The following is a 25,461-nucleotide window of genomic DNA, read 5'->3' on the forward strand; positions in this document are numbered from 1 at the left end:
CATGAAAAGGAAGAAACTCTGAAAATTACAAAACTTTAAACTTCCAACTCAGGTATATATGGAGAAGTTGTAAATCTATAGAAAAAATACACTAGCAAACGTGTTTCTTATTAACCCTCTAATGTTACAGTCAACACCATCTTTGGCAAAACTATAGATCTGCCAAATGCCACTAACCGGTGGAAAATTTTCCAGCCAGTCTCCGAGTATAAATACAACGAAGAAAAAGAGTGTTTTCTCTACTTCTAAAAGATAAAAATCAGTAGCAGTTGAATTTGCTCATTCCGAGCCAACCTAAAATAGCTTAGAGCGAGTGATGTACCCCATCATTTATGAGAAAACAACACCCATCTTCTTAGCAAATTCATCTTCATCATCATCATCTTCATCCAGGTATTCTTCACCAGCGTCAATATTCTCACCTTCGTCTAAATTGTAATCTTCACCATCAACCTGCTCATAATCATAGTCTCCATCTCTTTGATCATGACCTTCAGCTTCAGGGTCTTGATCGTTTGCTTCTTCCATAATCATCCCTTCTTCAGCTTCAAGTTCATTTGCAACATGGTGAGCAGGAGATTGATGATCAGCTAATACACCAGATGGAGGATCAGACTCTTCCTTTTGCTCAAAGTCAGTATTGTTCCTGGAGATGGAGGACGTCACCACTGGCAGAGAGTGGTCGTTTCTTTCATGTTGATGATCTTCACTCTTATCAGATGTCATGCCTGTTTTACTGTTTCTTTTTCTCTTCAAGATCTCTTGCAGAGGCATTGGTCCATCAAATGATATATTATCTCCTCCTGTTTGCTGATAGTCATCACGCTTTTGGAACTTACGCTTCCCTAGGGCCTGTTGCTCGTCAATATTTTGTTCATTGGTCTCAGCAGTTTTCCGACCTTTAAGTTCAGCAAGACTTCTTGGACCAGAAAAATTTGAATCATTCTCGCTTACATCTCTTCTTATACGTGGACCACTGTTATTTCTTCCAGAATCATTGAGATCATCTTGCACTCTTCCCTTAATTCTATCGCGAAGCCTTCCCTGTTGAGAGAAAAGCTGTGGCCTTTCTGAAGATAATCTGCCACGGTCCCTAGCCCTATCCAGCCGCATGTCTGTCCCATTAGTTGGAGAGGGTGATCTACTTGGTAGCTTTATTCTTCCTCGAAGACGACTAGCAAGGGAACTATCATGTGAAGGTACATAAGGTCGATCCCTCCTGGAACTTCGGTAGGCTCGATCCTCAACATGCTTTTCACTTGCATAGTCATGACTAATGACTGACCTCAAACCATTAACCCTGTTATGCTTTGATAAACGATGCCTCAGATCAGACTCTCGAACTTCTTCAGGGCTGTGAGCTCTACCATAGCGTCTCCTTTCAAGATGGGTGGATTCCCCTTGTACTCTCTCAGAAGAAGCTCTATGCTGCACCCTACCAGATCGACCCGGAAGCCTGTCGTGAGAGTCGTGCCCATAGCCATCATGGTACATATCTTGGTCCACATCTGCAACTGAAGTATAATCAGCAGAGCGAACAATATCATATTCATTCATTCCCCCATTTCTGCCATATCGACCTTCACCATGATAAAAATCAGTACCTCTGAGCTCATCATCCACAAGAACATCAAAACCAGGTGAAAGCTCCCTTGAAATCTCATCATCTTTGTTCGGAAAGTTACTGTGATCATCAAACCTAGCAGACTGTTGCACTCTGTTGGATCTACCGACAGGATTCCCATTTGGAGGTGGCACACTTTTTGGTTTGTGCCTGTGATGTGCAGCATCAATGACAGGAGTGGATGGCAGCACATTCCCATTAAAGACGGCATTATTCTTGGGCAAAGGAGTTTTCAGTTTCTCAACTGGTTGTGCTTGTACAGATAATTCACCAGACTTCCAAATATTTGCTTGAAAAAATGTTTTCTCTTGCACACACTTTTCAAGCCCACCAAATGCCTTAAAATTGGTTTTCTCAGTAGATGCAGATGCAGTAGATACAGGATGTGGAGGAGCTTTGTTAGACCCAAACAATGGTGCATGGAAGAATGGACACCTATCACCTTTTAAACAAAACCCTTGCTGGAAGAATATGCATGGTACACCTTGCTTGCTAGAACCATATGGAACATTCGGTGTAGGTGCAACAGATGCCACTGGTGGTGCAGAAGATCCTTTAGGAGTTGTAACTTGAGCACCCAAAAGTCCATCAAGAGGCTGCAAAAGTAGAAGATTATTAACTATCATGTCAATAATTAGTTTACAGACACAGAGCACTCCTGGTTCGCTAGTAAAAGAAAATAAGTAAGTTCACATCACAACAAGGAACCTTCGTACTATAGCACATAGATGATAAGATTGTGTAGTATGTTAGTGAAGAATGACTCACAGGATGCCGGAATGCGCATTTTGGGTTTAAGCAGCTTCCGTTCAACCAGTAATAGCAGTCTCGAGGATTAAGCCGAGCAACGTCACTATGACGGTACTCACACTCACTTCCCTGTGGACAAAATAAAAACAATTAGAGCGTCGGTAAATACTGATCTAGATTTGTATAGAACAAAGACGAGGATTGAATCATCTAGAACGTTAGCCCTATTACAACGAAGCCAATCACGTCTGTATTCATTCACTCACAGAGAAATTGATAACGTAAAGCATGATGCCAACTGGTTTTGTAACATTTGTTATTTCCTCTTTGGTTACAAAAGACAAATAAATTCAGTTACTGCACATATTACTGTCTCACATGATCCGACCAAAGCAAACGACAATTCAGATGCAAAAACGACTAACGTAATTGCTAATAATTATACACGGATAGTCATTCAGCTGCACACTTATTCTCCACATCCTAGTAACTGACTTTATACTTGCTCCGAGATTACTCTCAGTCCAGTATATATCACAAAATCATCATATAAGTCAAAAAAATAAAATCTTGATACACATTTCTAATCAAAAAAACAAGTCAACAAGCTACAAGAGTGGATGTATCAAAACGAAAAATAGCAAGAACCTAACCGTTCCCAAGAACGACAAAAACACAGGGGCAACAAACAACAACATGCTGTAACTTGAAGACTTCTAGATAAGTTAAACCTTCTAGATAGTAATTCATTTACAATCCGACAAAAAAAAAAGATACTTCCTTTAATCTGATAACACAAGCAACAAAAAAGGAACAAGAAATTCAGAATCAAGCATCGGACAGGCACTATCCAATCACCAAATGAAAAACCCCAGCTTCCATATCACTAGTGTTCACCCATAGCTAAAAACATAAGTAGATCAAGTTCCAAAAAACACAAAGAAATCACCTTGGATTAGAAAGCAAAAAAAGGCCACCCATTTTAAACACAGATCTTCTACTAATTCATCCATACAACAATCTTCTCAAATCAAATCAACAACTACCAAAGTACAAGTACATCTCAATCCCAAACTAGTTAAGATCAGCTATACCAAACCTTTTATATCAATTCCACTGCCCATCTCTTGAAAGATTAAATATTGGATCCCAAAAACCAAGAAATCCTCTAAATCTTGCTAATTAACATACAAACCTCTACACAAACTAATAAAAATCAAATCTTAATCCCAATTAATCTCTAAATCTCACACTAAAAGGAGTACTACAATCTTAATCTCAACGAATTGATAATCATTTACAAATCAAATTAAACCCAAAAAAAAAAATTAAATAGAGTTGAACCTTCTTGCATGTGAGAGGAGAAGCTAGAAAGTAGACACAATCAGTGTTTCTCTTGAGAGCTTCTTCTTCAGCTGAAGGCGCCACCGCCGGCGTAGAAGAAGGTGGCGGCTGAATTTGCAGCTTCTGCGGCGGTGTAGGACCCACCATGATTGTTGTTAACCCTAACAAACAGATCCTAGAAGAAACTTTTGAGAGTGGATCTAGGGTTTTCAAGCATATACAAGAATGACACAATTATGAGCAAATTTGAGCTATAATTGATTCAGGTTAGCTTTTGTAGAGAGAACTACCCTAGGGGGTGGGGGTGGGGTGGAAGCTATTGAGAAAACAAGGTGCTTGGAGAGAGAGAGAGAGAGAGAGAAGGAGAAAGAGATGAGGCTTTTGGTGAAGAGAGGCTTTTTATTTTATTTTGTATTATTTTGGGTGTTTTTGAGCATTTATTTTATTGAAAAAAAATAATCCTATTATTGTAAAATGAGAATTTTAGGAAATTAAAATGAATTTTATTATGATTCGCGCTAGAAAGTTCGACATTTGGAGGAGTGTAACACGATTCCTAACAAAGATAGGAACTCAAACCCGGGTCAAGGATGAAGGATTACTTACAACTCAATCACAATTCTTGTTGGTTTCTTGAATTTTTATGAATGCATCAAATGTGTACGTTTACGATTTTCCAAAGATATTTACGATCAAGCAGATAATTTATAAGTTGTTTTAGCGAACTACATATGGTAATACATAACATCTATGTGCAATATGACTTGGTGATCATGACGATTATGTAAAGCGACACGTGTCACGTCACTTGACTTATATTGCATTTAGAATTTATATGTTTTATTGAAGAACAATAATTGTTTTTTTTAAAATTATTATTATTGTTATTATTTTATAATATGTTATCAATAGAGAACTTCGTAATATTTTCTTTAAAAATAATGTTAAAGTATAATTATTAATATTTTTTTAATATTATTAAAGATGATAACTTGATAGATTGTTTTCTACCAAACTATAATTATGTTTATTGTTCGATGTATATTTAAAATTCAAAGATCCCTTTTAAGATTGTTCATGTCAATCAAAGTAAATTATTTTAATCTTTGTTTACACTTCGATATAAATTGAAGAAAGAAATTTGATAATTGCAATTCATCACCACACTATACATTCGTTCTATTCAAAGTACTAAAAAGTATATAAAAAATTATATAATTAAAGAAAAAGTTATTTGGATGTTCAAATGTTATAGCACCATTATTTTTGTCACAAAAAGAGTAATAGGAGTTTATATCCCTTTTTTAAAATCATTTTTATTTTAGGATTGTAAAAAATAGTCAACCTTTTATTTCCTCTTAATCTTATTCACCTTTCAAAGTTACTGGTACATTTTTACTCGTCACTTATTTTATAATAAATTTTTTTTTATTTGTCATTTTTGATATATCAAAAAAGAATAAATTTTTTTTCTTTTGTTTAACCCTCGACATTAAATACTTATTTTCTAAATTATTTTCTAAGACATAATTTTAATAGAGAATAATTTGATAAAAATATCTATATCATAATTATTCTTTTTAATGATATATCGAATCAAAATGTGACAGATAAAAATGGACGGAATATATTCTTTTACCTTTGAATCAGAGCCTAAAAAGGGAAACACTAGTGCAATTGGTTAGAATTTTGTAACAAGACTCATTTAATTTTGCTCAATTTGTCTATTTTGAGAAATAAAAATATAAACCACATTAAAGATCCATCAAATGAGCATTTTATTTCTCTAACCAATCAGATACTATTAGAAATAGTTGTTATATGTTGACTTTAGTATATTATTTTGTTTGTAATTTTTACTATCTGATTTTTTTTTCTGTTTTATATCTTGAATCGAACGTCTTTTAAAAATAATTATTCTACCTTATCTTTGTGTATACTCTATCCTTAGTATACTTCGGTTAAGTAAAACTACAGTAGATATATTATTGTTGTATAATTCACAAAGAACATTCCCTTTTGAGATACCTCATTTTTTCAACAAAATGTTATATTCATTTATTGAGTTCTATAAGCAGGAAAAACCATAATTGCTATGTTTGACTAATTTGGAGTAACCTTTTAAGTGCTTCACAATCACAAACCAAGGTTAATTTGTTTAATTAAAAAAATGAAAAATTTATATCTACGTCTCATCTTAAAAGGAATAAGAATGCATAACAAGACCCCTGAATGGCCCTGCAGTGCGCGCTCCAATGCAGGCTCAGGACACCGGTGGGATGGGGAAACCCAAAAAGAATGCATTACAAGTAACCACTATCCATGCACATACTAGTTTCAAAGTTTCATCTAGAGAACATCTCTCTCCACATTGTTTGACGATAGGGAGGACGAAGAGTGGGGGCTTTGTGTAAATAAGAAAACTTTGAGGCTTTAAAATATAGACCAAAAGGGAAAGTAAGACACTTAAATTGAGACAGATGGATTACGTATTTACAAAGTAATGTACAGTTTACATTGGGAGACTTGATGAGTTTATACATCATATTCCTAACCTTTTTGTACCACATTCTGAGCAGAACTTGGAGGTTTCTCTCAAGTAGGGAGTACCACATTCATCGCAGAACTTCGCAGGACTTGTAGGCTACATTATCAATGTCCTGTGAAGTCAGTATCTTTAGAAAAAATAATCTTGGAAAAAGTAAACATAAAAAGATCTCTCACCATCATATGCATGCGTCCTCCTACATGGCCTAATTGTTGTAAGCAAGCCATGTGTGGAGAATTGGTTAGCGACTGCTGAGCATGAACAACTTCGGGCAAGTGAGACTGAGGGCCACATTGTTGATTGTGAGAGAAATGAGCTATATGTTGACTTTGGTTGATATGGTGCTGGTGGTGACTCTGCTGAAGGGGATGAAATTGAGCCTGATGGACCAGAGGTTGCATTTGCTGCTTGGAGGTAGTCTGCTGACTATCCTGTCGCAGAAACATAGTTGAACAAAATGATTATGAGTCAACAAATACAGCTGTATGAACATCTGCATTGTCGTAAAGATAGATCAAAACATCCGAAGAAACATCTCGTGCAGCATTAAGCCCAACAGGCAAAAAAAACAAAAAACACACTTTAGTATGCACTGAAATCTGTTTTAGTATCAAGTACCTCATAAGCCATAACTACTGCAAAAGCATTCCCAAGTTCCGACGAGAAAAATTTGTAGCCAATTTATCCACCGGGGTTAAACTTCTCAAGTCCTCTATAAACCTTAACAGAAAGTTGGCTTCCCTATTGAGTCTAGTCCATTTGAACCTAGCAGGACAAGATTGGTAGTCCTTCAACCTGTTAGGTCTAAGATGACTAAACATGTTTCAGCGCAGAAACTGCTACTGCTAATTCTATGTAGTTTCTAGGAAAAGGATGTTAAACTATCCAGGTGAAGGATGCTTAGAAACAATACAAAGTTTCTTGGTGAGTTATTTGCTTATTTTTATCAGCAGCTTCTGGCAATTTAGAGAACAAAATAAGCAATACAGAAAGCCGTTAAGGTTTTTCATAAATTGCTTATCGCAGAATGTCGAAGTAAATCTCCTTGTCCAATAACTGATTGAACAGGTTGATTCATGAATTTCCAAAAGTATTAATGGAATGCGCACAGATAATGTGATGCATCTTAGATGGCTATAAAATTTCTGGTTGCTATTTCCAGCAAGGTCCTTTTGCTGTTTCTCCTTAACTATTCTCTGATATATATAGCAAACTGTTGTATGCTTGTTCTAGTTTATCAGATGAAAAAGAACAATTAAGACGTTGGAAAAGAGAAAATACTTACTTCACTAACAGAGCGGTAGCTTTGACCTGCAGCTAATGAAGACGCGTTGTCCGTGCCGGTGAATGCCTGATAGACATGAGCAGAAAAAAATACTAATCAATTTTCCAAACAAATGAATAGGAAAAAAGATGCATAATTACATATGACGACTAAAACATCATCAAAACTTACTGAAAAACCAGTGATGTTGGAAATTGAGTTTGACGCACGTCTATACTTGTGTCTTGGAGCATAGAATTTGTAGTCTCTGGGGGATACAGTGACTTCATTTCGGCCAGTCATTCTTCTGAACCTAAATAAACAGGAGTATGGATCAATAAGAAAATGCAGATATTTCATGAATTAAGATACTGACTGGAACCACTTTTCTTTGTTTTACGAGAAGCTGTAATTTTGTTTTAAGACAATGAAGAATACACAGTGCAAGGATAAAAGTGTCCTTAACTGACAAAAAGGAAGATAACAAAGTCTGACTAAAGATGATTAACTTCTAAATTATATCTTATTCCCTTATTGTCTTCAAGGTCCACAATTAAGTACCTGTTCAGAAAGCAACCTTAGAATCGGAATTCCCTATGATCATGTAAACGGCCCCAGCCAGTCGGTACTCGGTAGAGATAAAAGGATCCAGCCACAGGCCTGACTGGATATCGTTTGACCACAAACAGGTGTAATTGGGTGTGTTACAAAATTTTGGAGTGTTTGCATAGGATTGGGTGTAATTGAGGGAGAAACAATTACACTCTCCAATACTTGGGGGAGAAGAGAGATTGTTGGTTACTGTATGGTATATTTACAAGGTAATTATTCAAAGTTTATTTTACTTTTATTCTTCAATAATACTATTCCTTTAAACTCTTTTTCTTCTATTTCTTTTCTTTTCATTTTCCAATGTTCCATATGTGTTGCTTATGGTGCTTCTAGGTAACTTTGCAATTTCTCATATTTTGCTCCTTCCTTTTCTCTCTACTTTGCTTTATTTTTCTTAGTTGTGGACTCGTGGTATTACATTTATTTATGAGTTTTTATATTTAAAATGTATAGGACAACATGCCTTTTTATTACCTACCAATCCATAAATATTTAATACAATGTTTAAAGAAAAATGTGCTCTTTAACTACTTAGTAATAAATATACTCCATCCGTCTCATTTTATGTAACAATGTTTTACTGGGCATAGAGTTTAAAGAATTAAAGAAGACTTGTGACATCTAAGTGAAGCCAAATATATCTAAGTAGTCCAGTGTTATTAAAAGCGAAAGCGCTAAAAAGCTCCAAGGTTCATGGGGGATTTAAGCACAAACCGCAAATAAAGTGTGGGCTTTATTGAGAAAAGGCACAAATGGAATAATATAAGCATGAATAACAAATATATGGACAAAGAAATTGATTATTTTTACAATAAAGTGAAATATCAATGGTTTAGAGCCTCTTTAAGAAATGTTCATTCACAAGGAAAAGTATGTCCTAGAGCCTTGATGACGGCACTGAAGCGCACATTAAGCGACACAAAGCACAGAACGCGTTTTCAGCCTCATTTCAGGGCTTAACGCGCACCTTTGACAGCACTGCGAAGTACCAGAAGTATACTATTCAGTGAGTGGTGGTGAAAGCTCCAGATGTCTTTTCAGTTTAAATGAGTGGTGGTGAGGGTCCCAATAAGTCAATTCATTAGGGTAAAATGGGGATACTAAGATCAAATAGTTTTCAAAAAGACAAAGATGTCATTCTTCTTGGGACATACTAAAAAAAAGAATCATATAAACTGGAATTAAGGGAGTAGTATTTAATATACTTAGATGCACATTTCTCACACATTATAAAAAAATTTGTTTACCTGTTCATCTGAGAAAAAAATCATTAATTTTTTGATAATAAACTGTCGATGAAATTTCAAAAATATCTTACTATGTAATTACACTTGTGCAACCAGACATGATGCTAGGAATTTTGCCACAATTACCTAAATGACAAACAAACAGGTCTTTGTAATTACTAGGCTACACGGTGGTTTTCAAACACACAGTAAGTCAATGTGGAATGTAGAAAAATGCATCTATTATCTCATGCCAACAGAAGTACTAGCAAAAGAAGCTGCTCCAATATCCGCACTTCAACCAATAAAAATTGCTCTCCCACTGTGATATATGATGCTAAACTGAGACCGAGATATAGAGAGGGACAGAATTCTAGGTAAATAAACAGATTATTTAAAATAAATCAAACCTCAATATTTAAGATGAAGAGTTTGACATACCATTCTGCATCATCAATACATAAGCTAGTTGGTTTCTCCACAATGGCTAAACCATTAACCACGACAAACCGGACACGCTTCTCCTCTTGTATCACTAATTCAGGAAACCTTGCCCTTGTTTCAAAAGAAGTAGCCAACTCCCGCCTTTTAAATATGCAAGGTCCTGTATATTAATATCAGCAAAGTAAGAAGCTAACCGTGAAAATGGAAGGGCAATAACAGGAATCATGCAGTTCAGCATATCCTTGATGCTGAGGAATACAACATTACTAATTTCCAAAAAAATAAAAAGGAGAAGACAATTACAGGAAACAACATTTTCTTTATTTCATCCTTGTCAGGGAGTAATGATATATATGCAGCTAAAAAAAGGTAAAAACAATGAGTAAATGCATAAACTAAAAGTTGATGGGCTAAACTAGATGCTTCCGGTGATCCAAGATTCTTCACAGCTTCAAGTTTCTACATAGATAAAAAGAATCTACTTCTGATTTTCTCTCCTATTCATCTTTTTTTTTTTTACCTTTCCATCCTCTCCATCTTCACATGGATGAAGGGAAGCAAGATTTAGAAAAGCAACAACATAAGCATACACTAGCATAAAATTTGAAGCTGACACATACAACAATAAAATCAGTCTTCCTCTTCCCGATCCCAATGAAAAATCATATACATTACAGCAAGATAGATTAAATGAAAGAAGACCACGAATGACTTGCAAGTGTCGAAATGAAATTTTGGAGCCTTATATGTCATACCTTTCCTAGGAAACTTTTTCGCAAGCTTTCTGTATAAACCACCAGCTGCTTCAAGGGCCACACCGATGGTTTTTTCACGCATTCCATTCAAAGAAGAGAGCCTTACATTCACTTCATTAACCAATGTTTCATACATGTTAGCCACGTACATCAAGGGCAAAACATATGTAGCATCACCTTCATAATGGATTTCTCTCGACTTCCGCTTGCTCATTTTATCTTGTGAAGATTGAGCAGCAAAGTCTGCCTCTGAATCTACTACATCAACTACATGTGGCCTTATGAAATGATCAACAATAATGTCTAAAAATCTTGTCCTTGCCGTTTCAATTGGCGAAATATCTGGTCCATGAAAACTGGCATTAACAAATCTAAAAACAAAGGTCATCTAGTTGCTTTAATACATTTAAGATCAAGTATAAAATGAAATTTCCAGTTACCATCAATAGTAACAATATTGTAGGAACCCGTTGAAGATCCACTATTTTCAATGCTAGTACGATCTTCCTCCACCACTATACCATGAAGTGGTAATGAGTTTCTGAAGGTCTCATGAAGGCAATCCTGAAAAAGTACCAATTCAATCAGAGTTCATGAATAATTTGAGCACATTGCACTCACTGGTGTAGGCTTCACATTCAAAACGCCAGTTCCTAACATCAGAAAAATAGTTGTCTAACTAGCAGAGAAGCTTTGCTTACTCCCTAAACAAGTTCCCCAATTTGGCACAACAAAACAGAACGTCAATGCCATTAAAAACAAAAGGACGGCCATAAAATCACATGGAATGAACTTACCTCGAAAGACCTAAAATATCAAGAATCCATGCCGACTTAAGGAAAACTGGGAACAATGGAAGAAAAAGATCCATGCATGTGTAACAATTAGTTGGGATTAAGGTTAAATCATGTCAGGCATGCTTATTTTAGATCCAATCATCACTAGGAGCCATTAATCTTGCTATATATCTGTAAGCCTGTGGAAAATGGACAGCAGTAAATTACTGAATACCAGATGGAAATGGTTCTAACAGACATGTGCAAAGTGAGGATTCACACCGTCAATGCTAACTAGCTTAGGGTTGGGGCATAGTTGTTATTGTTGTTTGTCAAATTAATAAACCAGAAAGGTATAATTGGTATAACAAGATACGCTGAGCCTCACCAAATAGGAGAATAGCAAGCTGGAAGACTGTATTAGTTGTAGAGAATTTGGCATAATGCATAAATAGACGCTCAAACTTAATCTCAGCTGGCATGTAAGCACTTCAAGCTTGAGAATGCACATCTAGACACCTCAACTTGATCTCAACTAGTAACTAAACACTCCAACTTGTCCTCATTATGTCTCATGGACACCAAACACTAACATGACAAATGATAAATTTTTGGCATTATAAACAAACACAACACTCAAACTTGGCCGCAGCTAGCAATTAAGCATTTCAACTTTGAGAGTGTGCATCTAGATAGCTCAATTTGATCTCAACTAGCAACTAAACACTACAACTCATCATCCCCACGATATCTCGTGGGCACCCTACACTGAGCTGGCACATAAATTTTGGAAGTGTATAAATGATCATTTTGTAAGTTGAAGTGTTCAACTAACTGACACAATGAAGGCGAGTTGATGTGTTTACATGACAGCTATGTCTTATGTGTAAATTATTTTCTGGAAATTGAAAATCAAAAGGGTTCACTCACAACAGCTGTTGACTCTTCGCCATTATCCATGCTATCCTCAGTTACATCACCTCCTCCACGATCAACATCATCACCACCAGCACCTCCACCACCAATACCCTCCGCATTGAGATCATGCAACGAAGTCTCTATATAAGAATCCGCAGCCGACCTCATATCGTAGTGCTGCACCGGAACCCTAGTTCCCATCTTCCCTATCAACTCACCACTCTACAAGCAACTATTATAGCTCCGCCTAACGAAATTAAAGCATTCAGTAACAGAATTCGCGTGAAATTGAACGGATAAATAATGAGTAACTGAGCCAGCTACCTCCGCCGCCGTCCCGGTGCCGGTGCCGGTGACGGAGGTGAATTTGAACATGAATTTTGAATTACGGTTGTACTAACCTCCACAAAAAGCCGAGGCTGAATCTGGTCTTCGAAGCAGTTTCCGAACCTAAATTCCGACGTTTTCCTTGTCAGTATCCGAACCAAAGCCGGCAGCTCAATGTATTGAGTATTAGCGGGGTGCGGGGGGTGGGGGTGGGGTTCTATCTATAAAGGTAAAGTTATATACTAAATATTATAAATTTTTTTAACTAAAGTGAAATATATAAATATAATGAAAAAAATTATAATAGTAAAAAAAAATCATATCGATTAATAGTAACAACGAATAGTATGATAAGTTAATAGTAACAACAAATAGTATGATATAGCGATAACTGAGGCAAAGAAAACATAAGATAATAATTAGATTAAAAAATAAGATAATAGGAGAATAATGACAATAATACTAATAAGAAAAATTAGACAATGGTTAATTACCTATTAACTTTTTACTATCATTTTCGATTTTCGTATACTTATATGTAAGATTTTTTTCCTCGATAAGTTGCATGTGTCATTTCGTGCCTAATCATCTCTCACCGATACTTTTCTCTACATCTCCTCGGATCCGTCATAGACAACATCTCACATATTTGTCTGTCTCATCTTCGTGTGACGCCTCACCTTAAGATTAGAAGTCTCACATGGGCAATACACATGACAGATGTTGAGTATTTACGTAAGCATGTCTCACCAACTAGTTACGCGTTTTAAAATCGTGAGGGCCTAGACCCGGAGCGAATAATATCATTAGTGGACTGAGCTATTACAAATGGTGTCAGCGCCTCTTATGTGGCAGTCTTGTAGATGTGTGTCAGTGTTTGACTGAGTTTAAGAAAATCCCAGTAAGACGGGGAAAATCTCAGTGCTGTCTCAAACTTCCTCTCATAGAGATAACTTGTATATCAATCATAATTACTTCTCACTACCACAAAAGTAACTTTTAGCGGCAATAAAGAGTGTTAAAGTCTTTACCGGCATTAGTTAAGTGTCATTAGAACCAACGTCGCTAAAGGCTAGGGACATATATAAAGAGTGTCAATTGCCGCTAAAAGTACATATTTACTGCAATTAAGAATTAATTGCCGCTAATGATCATTTTTGTTGTAGCGTCTACATCAATCTCATGACGAACATTACTGAACTTACACTCCGAATATCTTGTCTTAGTCGTGTCCTACCTGAACATTAGACACTAGAATTTATCTTCAAATCTCCAGTCTATTTTTCTTTCTCTGTGTCTCATCAATCAATATTCTATTATCTGCAAATGAACATACATCATGATACCTCTCTTTTAATATATTGTTGCATCAATACATCCATCGCCAAGACAAATAAAAACAGGTTAACGATTAATTCTTGATGCAAACACCTTCTCTAGCACAATCACGATCTGATTGTATTTAGGGGAAAAAAATATATATATCTCTCAATTTTGCGATTTAGAATGAAAATACCTCTTATTAAAAAGATAGTGCAAATATATCCTGGAAGTTTAACAAAATGTATATATATCTTCGTTGTATAACAAATTATGCATATTTACTCTTTTCATTAAATGTTTTGAATGTAAAAAATCTCAAATTTGATTATTATTTTTAATTTCAAGCATTGTTGTAGTCATAAATTATTTGTTGTAGTCATTTTATTATGACTATTTAGAAGAGGGATGATTAATATTTTTTCATTTAGATTGGATATGAAGGGATACAAGAAATGAGTGGTGTAATTTCTTAGAATTAAGTGACATTTTTTAAATTTAAAAATTACTTTTAGACTATTATTATTATTTAGTAAATACAGGTATGCTAACAAAAAGGATGACCATGCATTATTTGTTAAACGGAAAAAGGTTAAAAATATCCTTGAACTATCATTTATAGTTCAAATATACCCATGAAGTATATTTCAGCTCAAATATACCCTTACCGTCAAACTATAGGGTCAAAAATACCCTTCTCATTCACTTAGATGTCGTGTGGATGTCACATGGCATGCCACATAAGTCAATAGAGTTCCACTCATGCCACGTAGACTAATAAACTTATCCCTAATTTTCTCCAATTTTCTCTATTTCCCTTAGAATTTAGAAACGATTTCACTGAAGAACATAGAACCCCTTTTTCTCATTTCTCCATTTCCTTAGAACGATTTCACAAAATACATAAATTCTAAGGGAAAGGGGTTCTATGTTCTTCAGTGAAATCGTTTCTAAATTCTAAGGGAAATAGAGAAAATTGAGGGAAATTAGGGATAAGTTTATTTTCTACGTGGCATGAGTGGAACTCTATTGGCTTATGTGGCATGCCATGTGTGGCGTTTAACAAATCTTGTCAATGAGAAGAGTATTTTTGACCCTATAGTTTGAGGGGAAGGGTATATTTAAGCCGAAATATAGTTCAAAGGCATATTTAAGCTATTCGAATAGTTCAAGGTCATTTTTGACCCTTTCCCGTTTGTTAAAACTTAAATGACATGTATATATGTAGCACTTTTTTTAAAAGAGTTTCTTTATAACAAAATTGTATTATGATGGTGAACTCTTTTTTAATTTTTTTGTGTATGATATTATATTTATATTCTTTATAACAATAAAATCTACTATATATAAAGTTAAAAAAAAAAAAAACTCTCAACAAATGATATTGTTATTTTTTCTTTTATATAACTTTAATTTGACTATACTTTGACCATCTCAAGTGCTTCCTCCACTTTACTTGATTTTCAATTTTTCTCAAGACAAAATAAAACTATGTGGCTGAAATCCACAATGATAAGTCTAAAGTCCATTACCACACACCTGTCAAACAATAAGTGGTCAATACAAGCCACATGCATGGCAGAATCTTGAACTGATAATGTTTTTACAATTTCCCCTACATCTAAACTACATACATAATAACAATAATAATGCAAAATACACAAAAACTTCAACTCATTTCTCATTTTTCTTCTTCTTCAACATCATCATCAATGGCTATTGCCACTTCTTCAGATTGGTCATTTCCTCCTTGTATTAACTGTAAAAACAGAATCTTGAAACCAAAATTTTGCTATTCTTGTAAAACTTTGCCTTTTCTTTCAAACATTTTCTTGAACTCAACAACAACTCTAGTTGCAAAATCCTCTAGTAGTTGTTCTTCTCCTGTTTTAGATGAAAAAAAAAGGCAAAAAACACCCTCCAAGAGTTCTCAAGTTATAGAATTATTAGACTTGGAACAAATTCAAGATTTTAGTAGTACAACAAATGGTACTACTAGTTTGCCAGATTCTAAAGATTTGAATGGTGTAATTTGCAGTTTACTTAAAGATACTCAAACTCAAGAAATTGGATATGATTACTATGAGAAAGCAAAGGGGAAAAAAGATTTTAGACCTGAGAAATCAACACTGAAGCTTCTTATCAGGTATTTAGTGAATTCAAACAAATGGGGTTCAGTTTTTTCATTGTCTAAAGATTTGAGAACTTTGAAAGTGTTGCCTGATAGTTCTACATGTTGTAGATTGATAAGTAGTTGTATGAAATCAAGAAAGTTCAAGATTGTAAATAGTTTTCTTGAATTGTTTATAGTAGTTGATCAAGAAATCTCTGTTTTGGCTTTTGATTCTGCTATGAGAGGTTATAATAAGTTGCATATGTATAGCAGTACTGTTGTGTTGTATGAGAGAATGAAATCTGCAGGGCTTGTATTAGACCCTGGATGTTATTGCAGTATCATGGAAGCACATTCTAAAATGGGGAATTCTGATAAAGTTGTGTCGTTTTTCGAAGAATTTGAGAGCAAGAGAGTGGAGTCAACAACACCTCAGTATGTTCAAGTTTACAAGTGTCTTTGTGAGTCGTTAGGGAAATCTGGTCGCGCTTATGAGGCTTTGGAGTACTTTAGAGACATGACTAAGAAGGGGATTCAAGAGGATCATTCATTTTACTCCATAGTTATATGTGGATTCGCGAGCATTCGTGATGTGAAAATGGCTGAGGAGCTTTTAGAAGAAGCTGAAGGGAAGAAAATGCTGAGGGATCCAGCACTGTTCTTGAAACTGGTGTTGATGTATATTGAAGAGGGGTGTATGGAGAAGACACTTGATGTTGTTGCAACGATGACTCGGGTGAAAATTCGAGTCTCTGACTGCATATTCTGTGCAATTGTGAATGGATTTTCAAGAAAAAGAGGTCTAAGGTCTGCTGTTCAAGTGTATGAAGACCTTACTTCACAGGGCTGTGAACCAGGTCAAGTGACATATGCCTCAGTACTAAACTTGTATTGTAGGCTTGGATTGTATTCTAATGCAGAAATGGTATTTTCTGAAATGGAACAAAAGGGTTTTGACAAATGTGTTGTTGCTTATTCTAGCATGATTGCAATGTATGGCAAAACAGGAAGGCCAAAAGATGCAATGAAACTTGTCGCGATAATGAAAGAAAGAGGCTGTCAACCAAATGTTTGGGTGTACAATGCTCTTTTAGACATTCATGGAAAAGTTCTAAACTTGAGACAAGTCGAAAAAATATGGAAGGAAATGAAGAGAAGGAAGATTTTTCCAGATAGAGTAAGTTACACAAGCATTATAAGTGCATATAGCAAAGCAAGGGAGTTTGACAAGTGTTTGATATACTATCAAGAATTTACACTAAACGGTGGAAGACTCGATAGGGCAATGGCTGGTATTATGGTTGGTGTTTTCTCAAAGATGAATAGAGTTGATGAGTTGATTAGTCTTCTCCAGAATATGAAAAGAGAAGGGACTAAGTTAGATGGAAGACTTCAAAAGTCAGCTTTGAATTCTTTGAGAGATGCAGGGCTGCAAATTCAAGCAAAATGGCTGCAAGAAAGCTTTGGTGCAACATGAGTTCATTTTTTTTTTCACTTTGTAGATACCAAAGTGATTTGACAGTGAGAAAACTTCATTGTGTTGGCACAAGAACTAACAGAGATATATTCACTCTTTCACCAACTGTACAATTACTTGTTGAAAAGAATGAAAAGAATTGCAATCTCATCAAGCTTTGGAAATATATACACCATTGTCACCATCAACCATGTAGAAGTAGGAAGGATCAGAGCATGTAGTACTCTTGTCGAGGGTTAATCTGAAACAACCTCTCCACCTGCAAGGTAGGGGTAAGGTCTACGTACACTCTATCCTTCCGAGACCCCATTTTGTGGAATTACACTAGGTATGTTGTTTTTGTACAATTCTATGTAATTTCTTGATATGTAAAGTAACTTTTAAAGTCAACCCACAAGTATCTGAGAAACAAGAATACTGTAAATCCTGCATCCATATACTGGATAGTTATTTTTCTTTTTTTAAATGGCCTTCCATATATCCTACTGCTTTTGCTTCCAAAATGGTTTGTTGATAAGTCATATTTCTGTTTTTTTTTTTTCGGGTAACCATCGTATACGGATTAGCTTGCACACAGATTATACCTGCTACCTTTCTCAAGTGCAGGTATCAAGTAACTCTATCCACTATGGCTAGGACAGATGGGGAAAAATCGACTAATTTATCATATTTTTGATGATAAATATGAGTACATTCAAGTTTTTCATAGGTCCTTTGGATTCTGTTTCACAGAGGGGCTAGAACTGATCAGGTTGTTTTCTCACAACACAGAAAAATTAGAAAAGAAAGTAAAAAGATTACTCTTCCTCTATCATCATATTCTATTCTGCAATCCCACTGAAATTACTAGTATTGTCCAAATGACACCATAGATGACCAAATGAGGATGAGAACATATGTAGCATCTACATCGAGAATTCAAGTATTGTATACGTCATTAGTCCAATCCTTTGTAGAAACTACCAGTAATAACAAACTTGCAAAATGTATATGTCTATCATAAAGAGATTTATCGTTCCTCTTGACCAAAATGAAACTGTTAAGCATTTTTCTTCCGCATGTCCATGGAAAATCCAAACATCTCGGAATCTCTCAACTTTCGAAACTGATAAAAGAAAAGCTGTCCTTGTAGAACTGACTTGATAAATTGGTCAAGGAAATTGACACTAACATAATGGAGTATGGATCATTTGCCATTGTCAACTTAGTCACCAGATATGATATGAGAGAGCAGTAGAAGTTCAAACCTTACATAATACTTGAAAGAGAGGCTATTTAAGTTGTTAGAAAACATTGTACATAATGACCACCAGCAAGATTTTTGCATCCTCACATGAAAAATGTACAAGTAAAATTTCGACTTCTTATGATACCGTTGTACCAGTGAGTTCAAGTTGTGCTACCGCCTCGTTGATCGCATCGATGACGTTCATTTTACCCCTACACACGACCTCGTCGATTGGAGTCCTCTCATGGCTACAACAGCAAAACAAAATTCAGTGAAGAGCACAAGCAGAAGAAGCAAAAATATACTTGATCTGCAAATCTACTTAATAATATTTTTTAAAAAAATTGATGCACTAAAGCTCCCGCAATGTGCAAGATCCGATGAAGGGCAGAGCACAAGGGTCTATTGTACACAGCCTTACAATACACCCCTGTCGTCCAGCCCTTTACCAAACCCCCATGCAAAGCAGGAGCTTCAGTAAACCGAGCTGCCTTTTTTTGGTTATTATTATTATTATATAGATGATCTGCAAATCTACACAAGTTAAAAATACATTACCTATTTAACGCTGAGACAGTTGCACCAGCAAGGATTAAGGTCTTCACTACCTGAAAAGCCATCATATAAATTAAGGGGTGCTAGGGACTTAAAATCCAAGAGTAATGTAAAATTTACCTCGATATGTCCATTTAGACAAGCCCAATGAAGAGGTGTATTTTTCTCCACATTGGAAGCATTAACATCCTGTTACCAAGAATTAGATTAATCATGTTTCACCACTCAATGTGTAGCTAAACATATGAAAGGATAAGAGAAGTCAAAGATCCACCACTAAGAACAAATATTGATAGTCAGGTAGTCCTCAAATGTCCGACTCGAATTTTTAAAAAAAAATAAAATCTTTTGCCCAATGATGAAATGCACTCAAGTGTACAACACCGTTTAATTCAGCAAAACGGATAATAACGATTATTCATTAAAGAGAGACTGTTAGATCATATCAAAAAGTATGTAAACCAGTAGATATGTTCAGATATGTAATAATGCAAATAACTGGGGCAGTCCACTCACTGCTCCATTACGAATAAGATACTCTACAATGCCACAATGCCCATTTGCTGAAGCCATATGAAGTGCTGCAAAAATTAAATAGTCAAAGCAAGAAGTTACTTCATCATGTCATATTAGGAGTCTATTCTTTTTTATAAGGACCTAACATCTCATATTAGAAATTTACTAGTTCGGGCAGAATATATAATTCAAAACTTAGGACTTCAAGGTATGGCAGATAATCAACTGACCACATAAAATTCTTCATGTTACTAATAAAATATTTCTTGATATGTATGTAGTTAAAGAATTAGAACCTCAGATATGGTAGATATTCAAATATACCAAAATCTAAGATGTGGCCTAACGGGTAATGAAGTGGAAGAAAACTAAGGATAACCGCAAAAATAAAAAAATACTACGTGATTTCTTCACATATGCCTAAGCCTTCGTAGGCAGAATTACCCGTTTTGGTGCTGGTGGAAGGTAGCAGGTACCTGGTGGGATAACCGAGATATACACAAGCTTGTCTGAATACCACTGTTATTCCGAATTAACTCAACTCAATCAACGAGAAGGTACTCAGTTTATAACAGTTGGCTTGCCTATATCAGACTTGGCATCCAAATGTAGACAATCAAAAGGGTGGGGTCTCAAAATTCAAATTTTGAAAGATGGGATCAACCTGTGGTCAGAACTCAGAACTTCTTAAACCAGCTGGTCATTGGTCTTCTGGTTTACTACAATCAAGAAAACTTGATCTGGCAAGTAGGCACTCCAGCTGCTGCACCATCGTGACTATGTTGCCATTGATTGCAGAGGGAAACAGGTTATCCTTATGAGGAAGTCCATAACTTTGGGGGAAAAACAAAATGGAAAGATGTCCATTAAATTTGTGAAATTACTGGAAGTTTTTGTGTCATAACCTTCTGAAATTCACATTTTATATACATGTAATTTAATAATTATATAACACTACTAAATATTTGACTTCAGAAATAACTTTAATCCCCCACCCCACACCAGAGGCTTCGGTATAGTGGTAAGAGTGTAGCATGTGTTGTGTGGGTTAGGCATGTCACGGGTCTGAAACATGTAGCATACAAAACCCCGGTACTTAAGTGGAGAAGAGTTGAGGAGCAGACCCATCACCCACCAAATTTCTAACCATGTGCCATTGGCCCTCAGGGATTTCTCAATTGTAAAAAATAAGTTTAAAATATACTAAAGGCGCATCAATGAAGACTAAATCATAAGGTGTCGTATTCAGTGAAATTTTGAGAGTTGAACCACTAATTTCATGGTTTCTCACTTTCAGTACAGTTCTACCAATATAAAAAAGAAACATGAAGTTTTTGCTACTTCCAAATGTATGTTTTAAGATGATTCTCCACGTGAATGACCAGATAATCAAAAAGAGAGTGTTTTGGCTTTATAAGATTAAAAATTGAATTGATTCTCAAAAAAAAGAAAGATAAAAAGACTGATTTAGCTTATATAGGATAAAAGTAACTCTTAAAGCTCACAACCCATACCCAAACCCCTTTCCATTTCTTATCTTCATGAAACAAGAAAATCACAACTCTTAATCTTGGTTTGGTATTCTATATTGATGAAATAATTTGAGGGAAGTCCCACTTGGATAATGTTAGTTTGCAATTCTCTGTCTTGCTTAACTTTTTCCGTTAGATGACCATAGATAGGATGTGACTTCTCAGTTTTGTTTTGTTGTTGTAACATAGTGCTATTGATTATTGAAGATACTACAATCTTGAAAAAATGAGGACTGAACCTCTGGTGCATGCACAATATTACATGGGCGTCCAACATCAAATAACCAAGAATCAGATGGTCTGACTATAATATCATGATAAAACAACCTTGGTAAAATGTAGTCCAGACACTGTTCAATCTTGAATATAAGGGCTCTAATATACTTAAAACCAATTCCTGAATGAAGAAACTCAATTGCACCTTTTGTTAATATAAAGATAACATTGCCGAAAGCCGGACTACGTCACCTGAAAACATGTACTATGTGTTGCCTCCAGTTATAAAGGTAACCTATATTTTTTAGAAATTGTTTGGCAATTCTACAAAGTATAAAACTTAGAAGTTGAACTTCCGTAGTAAAAGATTACACCTTCACGAAATATTGACTTGTGCTCAAATGTCAACCCACTGGGTATGTTGTTGTTGTTGCTCAAATGTCAACCCAAAAGTTTTTCCAAATTGTAGAACAACTTTCTTCCAACAAAAACAAAAAATGAAGAAATTGCCAAGTTGATTTCCAATACCGTGATAGATTCCAGGTCTATTGGGGAAAATTCCCTTCTCTAATTTTCCTACCTTATTCGTAAAGTAACTCATCATGTTCTGCCAAACCTATCAGTCTCTAAACAATCCCGCTAAAGCTTTTAAATAAGATGATCGCCCGCTACAACACAATATGAGAGCAGGCAAAGATCATGAGTTAAAATCTCACCAACACCCAAAAATCAAAAAAATTAATTTTTCTTTTCATGTGTTTGGCCCATGAAAAGGAACCACGCCAACACATGAGAGCTTGTTGAGACATAATATATATAGGCAATTCAAAATGTTCTCTCTAACTGCTCGAGTTTTTAATTGAGATGGTCACACACTACAAAATTATTGATATTCTCTGCTTGACTAGCCATCAAATGATCAAATAAGGTATATGAGAAGTATAGAGGTGTGATATTCTCAGATAGGGTAGCTACCAAATCATAAAATAAGTCATTTCAAAAACTTAAACCTGTTCGTCCCTCGGAATCCTTTGAATCAAGAGAAACACCAGAAGATGCAAAGCTCATGACATCATCCAAATCATCATATCTGGCAGCCTGTTAATAGAGAACAAATGATTGAGAGATCAAGAGCATTAAGTCAAGCAAAAAGCCTATGCCACTTGGGTGCAAATTGAATGTAAAATTTTATTTACTTAAAATTAATATTCATAGAAGTTCAAAGTTAGGCCGACTTCTATATCTACTGCAGTGATTAAGTTATTTTTCACTCATTCTGTAAATCAAGACTACAGTTATATCATGGTCAACATAAAACAAACACATATGCTAACTTGAGGTACCTCAAGCAAGGCTTCAATAGATTCAGACGTTGTTCCAGAAGGAGTCTGCTCCACTGTAACCTCGTCAGCTCCCATACCTGACAATTTCCAAAACAACTTTATGTGTGATTAAGAGAGCAATAGAGATAGAAAGACAGATCAAGTTTTTGTAGATGGCTTTAGCAACTGTATCAGAATTGGGGTAAAAAGTCATTCGGTTAAGTTGGATTATTGAATAACATCAATCACCTACACCTAGATTCCGAAATAGTTGGATTTATAAATTCCATTCCATTCAGGTCCATTTCATCTGTAGCCACCAGTCTACCATGGTCCCATTAGATCATTTTCTTTTCTTCCAAATACAAGTATTAGCTGGGCCAACTTGCTCGCACATCCACTTGACGTCTTTTACAACTCAATTGCACAACCAATACGTAGTAGGCAATTGGAAAAATTAACATAGGTGTTTGGTACTTTGTTACAAGGATAAGAGATTATAATTTTGGATAAATGTAGGACATTTTATTCCATTATAAGTAATCCCATGATTATTTAAACAAAAAGTGTTCTTTTGCCACAATCAATATAGACAACAATACCATGATTAATAATCCTGGAGATAAAACAAGAAAGTGACGTATGTCCTCCTCCAAAACTCTTTTTCCAAAGTTCTTCAAGAACCCAAGACTAAAATTGAAAAGAAAGTTCATAAAACCAAACACATGATTCAAATTATACCCGGTAAATCACATTTTCAGTTAAGTTTCAAAATAAATCATATTTTCAGTCCAATGAACCAAAGATCTAACGCTAAAAGTAAACCCGCTAAATAATCTCGTTATTATTTAATCGTTGTAATCCCCACATTGAATCACACAAACTGTTCACAAACCAAATGACCCCTTAAGCGTCTGAATACTTCAACTCTTCAACCTCTAGTTCATCTCCTTGGGGACCTTGTAAAGATGTATTTTATTATTACTTCTTGGACTTTTTGTCCTGATAATCGTGGTGCGGAGCCAATTTGCACTCACATCAACTAATTCCACGGGATATCTGTCACCTCCCACCGATCAAATAACCCCTCAAGTGTTTGAATCATTCAACTCTTTAACCTAGTCTGTCTCCTTGGACCTGGTTAAGATGTATTACTATTTACTTCTTAGATTATTATTACTTTGATAATTGTGGCATCCAGTCCAGGTTATGTGCAACCTCGACTAATTCCACGAAACATCTATCACCTGAGTAAACTCCCTCCCACCAGCAAATGGTAACAGGTAACTCTATGCACAAATGCTAAAACAGATAGAAGAAATATTCTGTCTGTGCCGGAAATTGAACCTGAAACTGCTCACCCCAGTTCATTTACATGCTATGACTACTTAGAATTTGATTGCTTGATATATACATAAGGAATGATTTTCGGCAGCAGATGCAACAAGGCAAAAGGAGGCACAAAAGAGAGAGAAATTACCTGATACTAAGCGTTGCAGCAAAACGGCTCGACGATACAGTGACGGATACGGCGGTGATGGCGTGGCGGTGACGGCGACGGCGGGCGAAACTTATGAATAAGGCACAACGATGTTAACCCCTCCTTATTATGAATTCATGTGTAAATATTATACTTTTTATCCCCATTTATTATTGAACATTTCTATAATTTAAAATTTAATTTCTTTTAAATTATTTTACTTGATTTTTTTAGAAAAAAAGTTATAAATAGTCTTTTAATTATAAGAGTAAATTAAAATAGGAAAAATTACATAAACAAAGACCTTTTATTTTATAATTACCAATTTTAAGTACACTTTTTATTTATTACCATTTTTGTCAACTTTTAGCTATATTAACTTAAAACAATTTTAAAACCCATTTATTCCTTTTTTATACAAATTTTAAACAAAGTAAAACAAATTATCGTTTTATCCTTTCTCGCTCTTTTTTTTCTTTCTTCTTCTCCTCGTCAAAAATTAGGGTTTTTGTTTGTTTTTTTCTCCATTTTTCTGTACGAATTTTTATGGAAGAAGGTCTTAGAAGAAGTCCGCGTCTAGTGAGGGCTTCAAATCCAAAAGTTTATCGAAGAAATCGAAAGAAGCTTCAAGTTTCGTCTTCTAATTCTATGGATGAAATTCCAAGTTTTAGTTTGGGTATCTCACAAATATCAGGGGAGAAGAACAATGAGGAGAAGAACAATGAGGAAGAAAACAAGAAGCAAAAGAAAGGTAAAAAACGAGTTAAAGAGGTTAAAACAATGAAGAAATCGAAAAAAATATGTGTTACTTTGGCATCTACATCGAAGAAAATCGTTGACAGTGATGATGATTTTGAGGATTTACCTCCTCAATTTCAGTCAAAAAGTTTGAAAAATAAAGATGGATTGGAGAAGAAAAGGCCGGTGAATGATGGAAAAACACGAAATCGTTTACCCAAAAGTGTCATTCTACCAGAGAGTAGATATCCGGTATGTGCTAGTACTTCTTAGTTATTTGTTGTTTAGCAATGGGTTGTATGTTGATTGCTGCTTGTTTTTTAGATGTAGTATGTGAAATTATCTTTAATTCAACTTTCATTCAACTTTAATTCAA

At 35.2% G+C, this 25,461-nt stretch overlaps 5 protein-coding genes across 6 annotated transcripts; 2 read left to right on the forward strand and 3 right to left on the reverse strand.

Moving 5' to 3' along the window:
• Positions 1 to 57: 57 nt before the first annotated feature.
• On the reverse strand, positions 58 to 4,031 carry LOC107018149 (zinc finger CCCH domain-containing protein 17-like). The gene is made up of 3 exons (XM_015218548.2): positions 3,719 to 4,031; positions 2,393 to 2,503; positions 58 to 2,220 (listed from the first exon to the last, which is right to left on the reverse strand). Exons 1-3 carry the CDS (start codon positions 3,863 to 3,865, stop codon positions 331 to 333), a joined length of 2,148 nt encoding a protein of 715 aa, XP_015074034.1. The 5' UTR covers positions 3,866 to 4,031; the 3' UTR covers positions 58 to 330.
• A 2,128-nt stretch (positions 4,032 to 6,159) lies between these two features.
• Positions 6,160 to 12,812, reverse strand: LOC107015760 (uncharacterized protein At2g02148). 2 transcript variants are annotated; one of them, XM_027916760.1, is made up of 9 exons: positions 12,663 to 12,812; positions 12,274 to 12,508; positions 11,008 to 11,131; positions 10,568 to 10,909; positions 9,810 to 9,972; positions 7,723 to 7,843; positions 7,552 to 7,617; positions 6,443 to 6,692; positions 6,160 to 6,362 (listed from the first exon to the last, which is right to left on the reverse strand). In XM_027916760.1, exons 2-9 carry the CDS (start codon positions 12,460 to 12,462, stop codon positions 6,334 to 6,336), a joined length of 1,284 nt encoding a protein of 427 aa, XP_027772561.1. In that variant the 5' UTR covers positions 12,463 to 12,508; positions 12,663 to 12,812; the 3' UTR covers positions 6,160 to 6,333. The 2 variants fall into 2 exon arrangements, with proteins under 2 accessions (XP_027772561.1, XP_015071646.1); XM_015216160.2 differs by having other exon boundaries at positions 6,443 to 6,697.
• Positions 12,813 to 15,512: 2,700 nt separating this feature from the next.
• Positions 15,513 to 17,983, forward strand: LOC107017815 (pentatricopeptide repeat-containing protein At5g13770, chloroplastic). The gene has a single exon (XM_015218087.2). The coding sequence runs from the start codon at positions 15,558 to 15,560 to the stop codon at positions 17,496 to 17,498; it is 1,941 nt and encodes a 646-aa protein (XP_015073573.1). The 5' UTR covers positions 15,513 to 15,557; the 3' UTR covers positions 17,499 to 17,983.
• A 626-nt stretch (positions 17,984 to 18,609) lies between these two features.
• Positions 18,610 to 24,500, reverse strand: LOC107017816 (ankyrin repeat domain-containing protein 54). Its single transcript, XM_015218088.2, has 7 exons — positions 24,348 to 24,500; positions 22,889 to 22,965; positions 22,556 to 22,643; positions 19,798 to 19,862; positions 19,402 to 19,470; positions 19,285 to 19,334; positions 18,610 to 18,974 (listed from the first exon to the last, which is right to left on the reverse strand). Exons 2-7 carry the CDS (start codon positions 22,961 to 22,963, stop codon positions 18,863 to 18,865), a joined length of 459 nt encoding a protein of 152 aa, XP_015073574.1. The 5' UTR covers positions 22,964 to 22,965; positions 24,348 to 24,500; the 3' UTR covers positions 18,610 to 18,862.
• A 393-nt stretch (positions 24,501 to 24,893) lies between these two features.
• On the forward strand, positions 24,894 to 25,440 carry LOC107016411. The gene has a single exon (XM_015216888.2). The coding sequence runs from the start codon at positions 24,894 to 24,896 to the stop codon at positions 25,356 to 25,358; it is 465 nt and encodes a 154-aa protein (XP_015072374.1). The 3' UTR covers positions 25,359 to 25,440.
• The last annotated feature ends 21 nt before the right edge of the window (positions 25,441 to 25,461 follow it).

This window comes from Solanum pennellii, chromosome 4, assembly GCF_001406875.1.
Source record: "Solanum pennellii chromosome 4, SPENNV200".
In the NCBI taxonomy this organism is placed as follows: Eukaryota; Viridiplantae; Streptophyta; class Magnoliopsida; order Solanales; family Solanaceae; genus Solanum; species Solanum pennellii.

Excerpts from the sequence above, each read along its gene's own strand:
- LOC107017816 (XM_015218088.2), bottom strand. The coding sequence starts at position 22,963 with ATGGGAGCTGACGAGGTTACAGTGGAGCAGACTCCTTCTGGAACAACG. Across the intron at positions 19,863-22,555 it reads GGATTCCGAGGGACGAACAG|CACTTCATATGGCTTCAGCA; the intron begins GTTTAAGTTTTT and ends TAATTTTTGCAG. Across the intron at positions 19,471-19,797 it reads ATCTTATTCGTAATGGAGCA|GATGTTAATGCTTCCAATGT; the intron begins GTGAGTGGACTG and ends TCTTGGTAACAG.
- LOC107015760 (XM_015216160.2), bottom strand. The coding sequence starts at position 12,462 with ATGGGAACTAGGGTTCCGGTGCAGCACTACGATATGAGGTCGGCTGCG. Across the intron at positions 10,910-11,007 it reads CAATATTGTTACTATTGATG|ATATTTCGCCAATTGAAACG; the intron begins GTAACTGGAAAT and ends TTCATGGACCAG. Across the intron at positions 9,973-10,567 it reads GAAAAAGTTTCCTAGGAAAG|GACCTTGCATATTTAAAAGG; the intron begins GTATGACATATA and ends ATTAATATACAG.
- LOC107018149 (XM_015218548.2), bottom strand. The coding sequence starts at position 3,865 with ATGGTGGGTCCTACACCGCCGCAGAAGCTGCAAATTCAGCCGCCACCT. Across the intron at positions 2,504-3,718 it reads CTCCTCTCACATGCAAGAAG|GGAAGTGAGTGTGAGTACCG; the intron begins GTTCAACTCTAT and ends TTTTGTCCACAG. Across the intron at positions 2,221-2,392 it reads AATGCGCATTCCGGCATCCT|CCTCTTGATGGACTTTTGGG; the intron begins GTGAGTCATTCT and ends CTACTTTTGCAG.
- LOC107017815 (XM_015218087.2), top strand. The coding sequence starts at position 15,558 with ATGCAAAATACACAAAAACTTCAACTCATTTCTCATTTTTCTTCTTCT.
- LOC107016411 (XM_015216888.2), top strand. The coding sequence starts at position 24,894 with ATGGAAGAAGGTCTTAGAAGAAGTCCGCGTCTAGTGAGGGCTTCAAAT.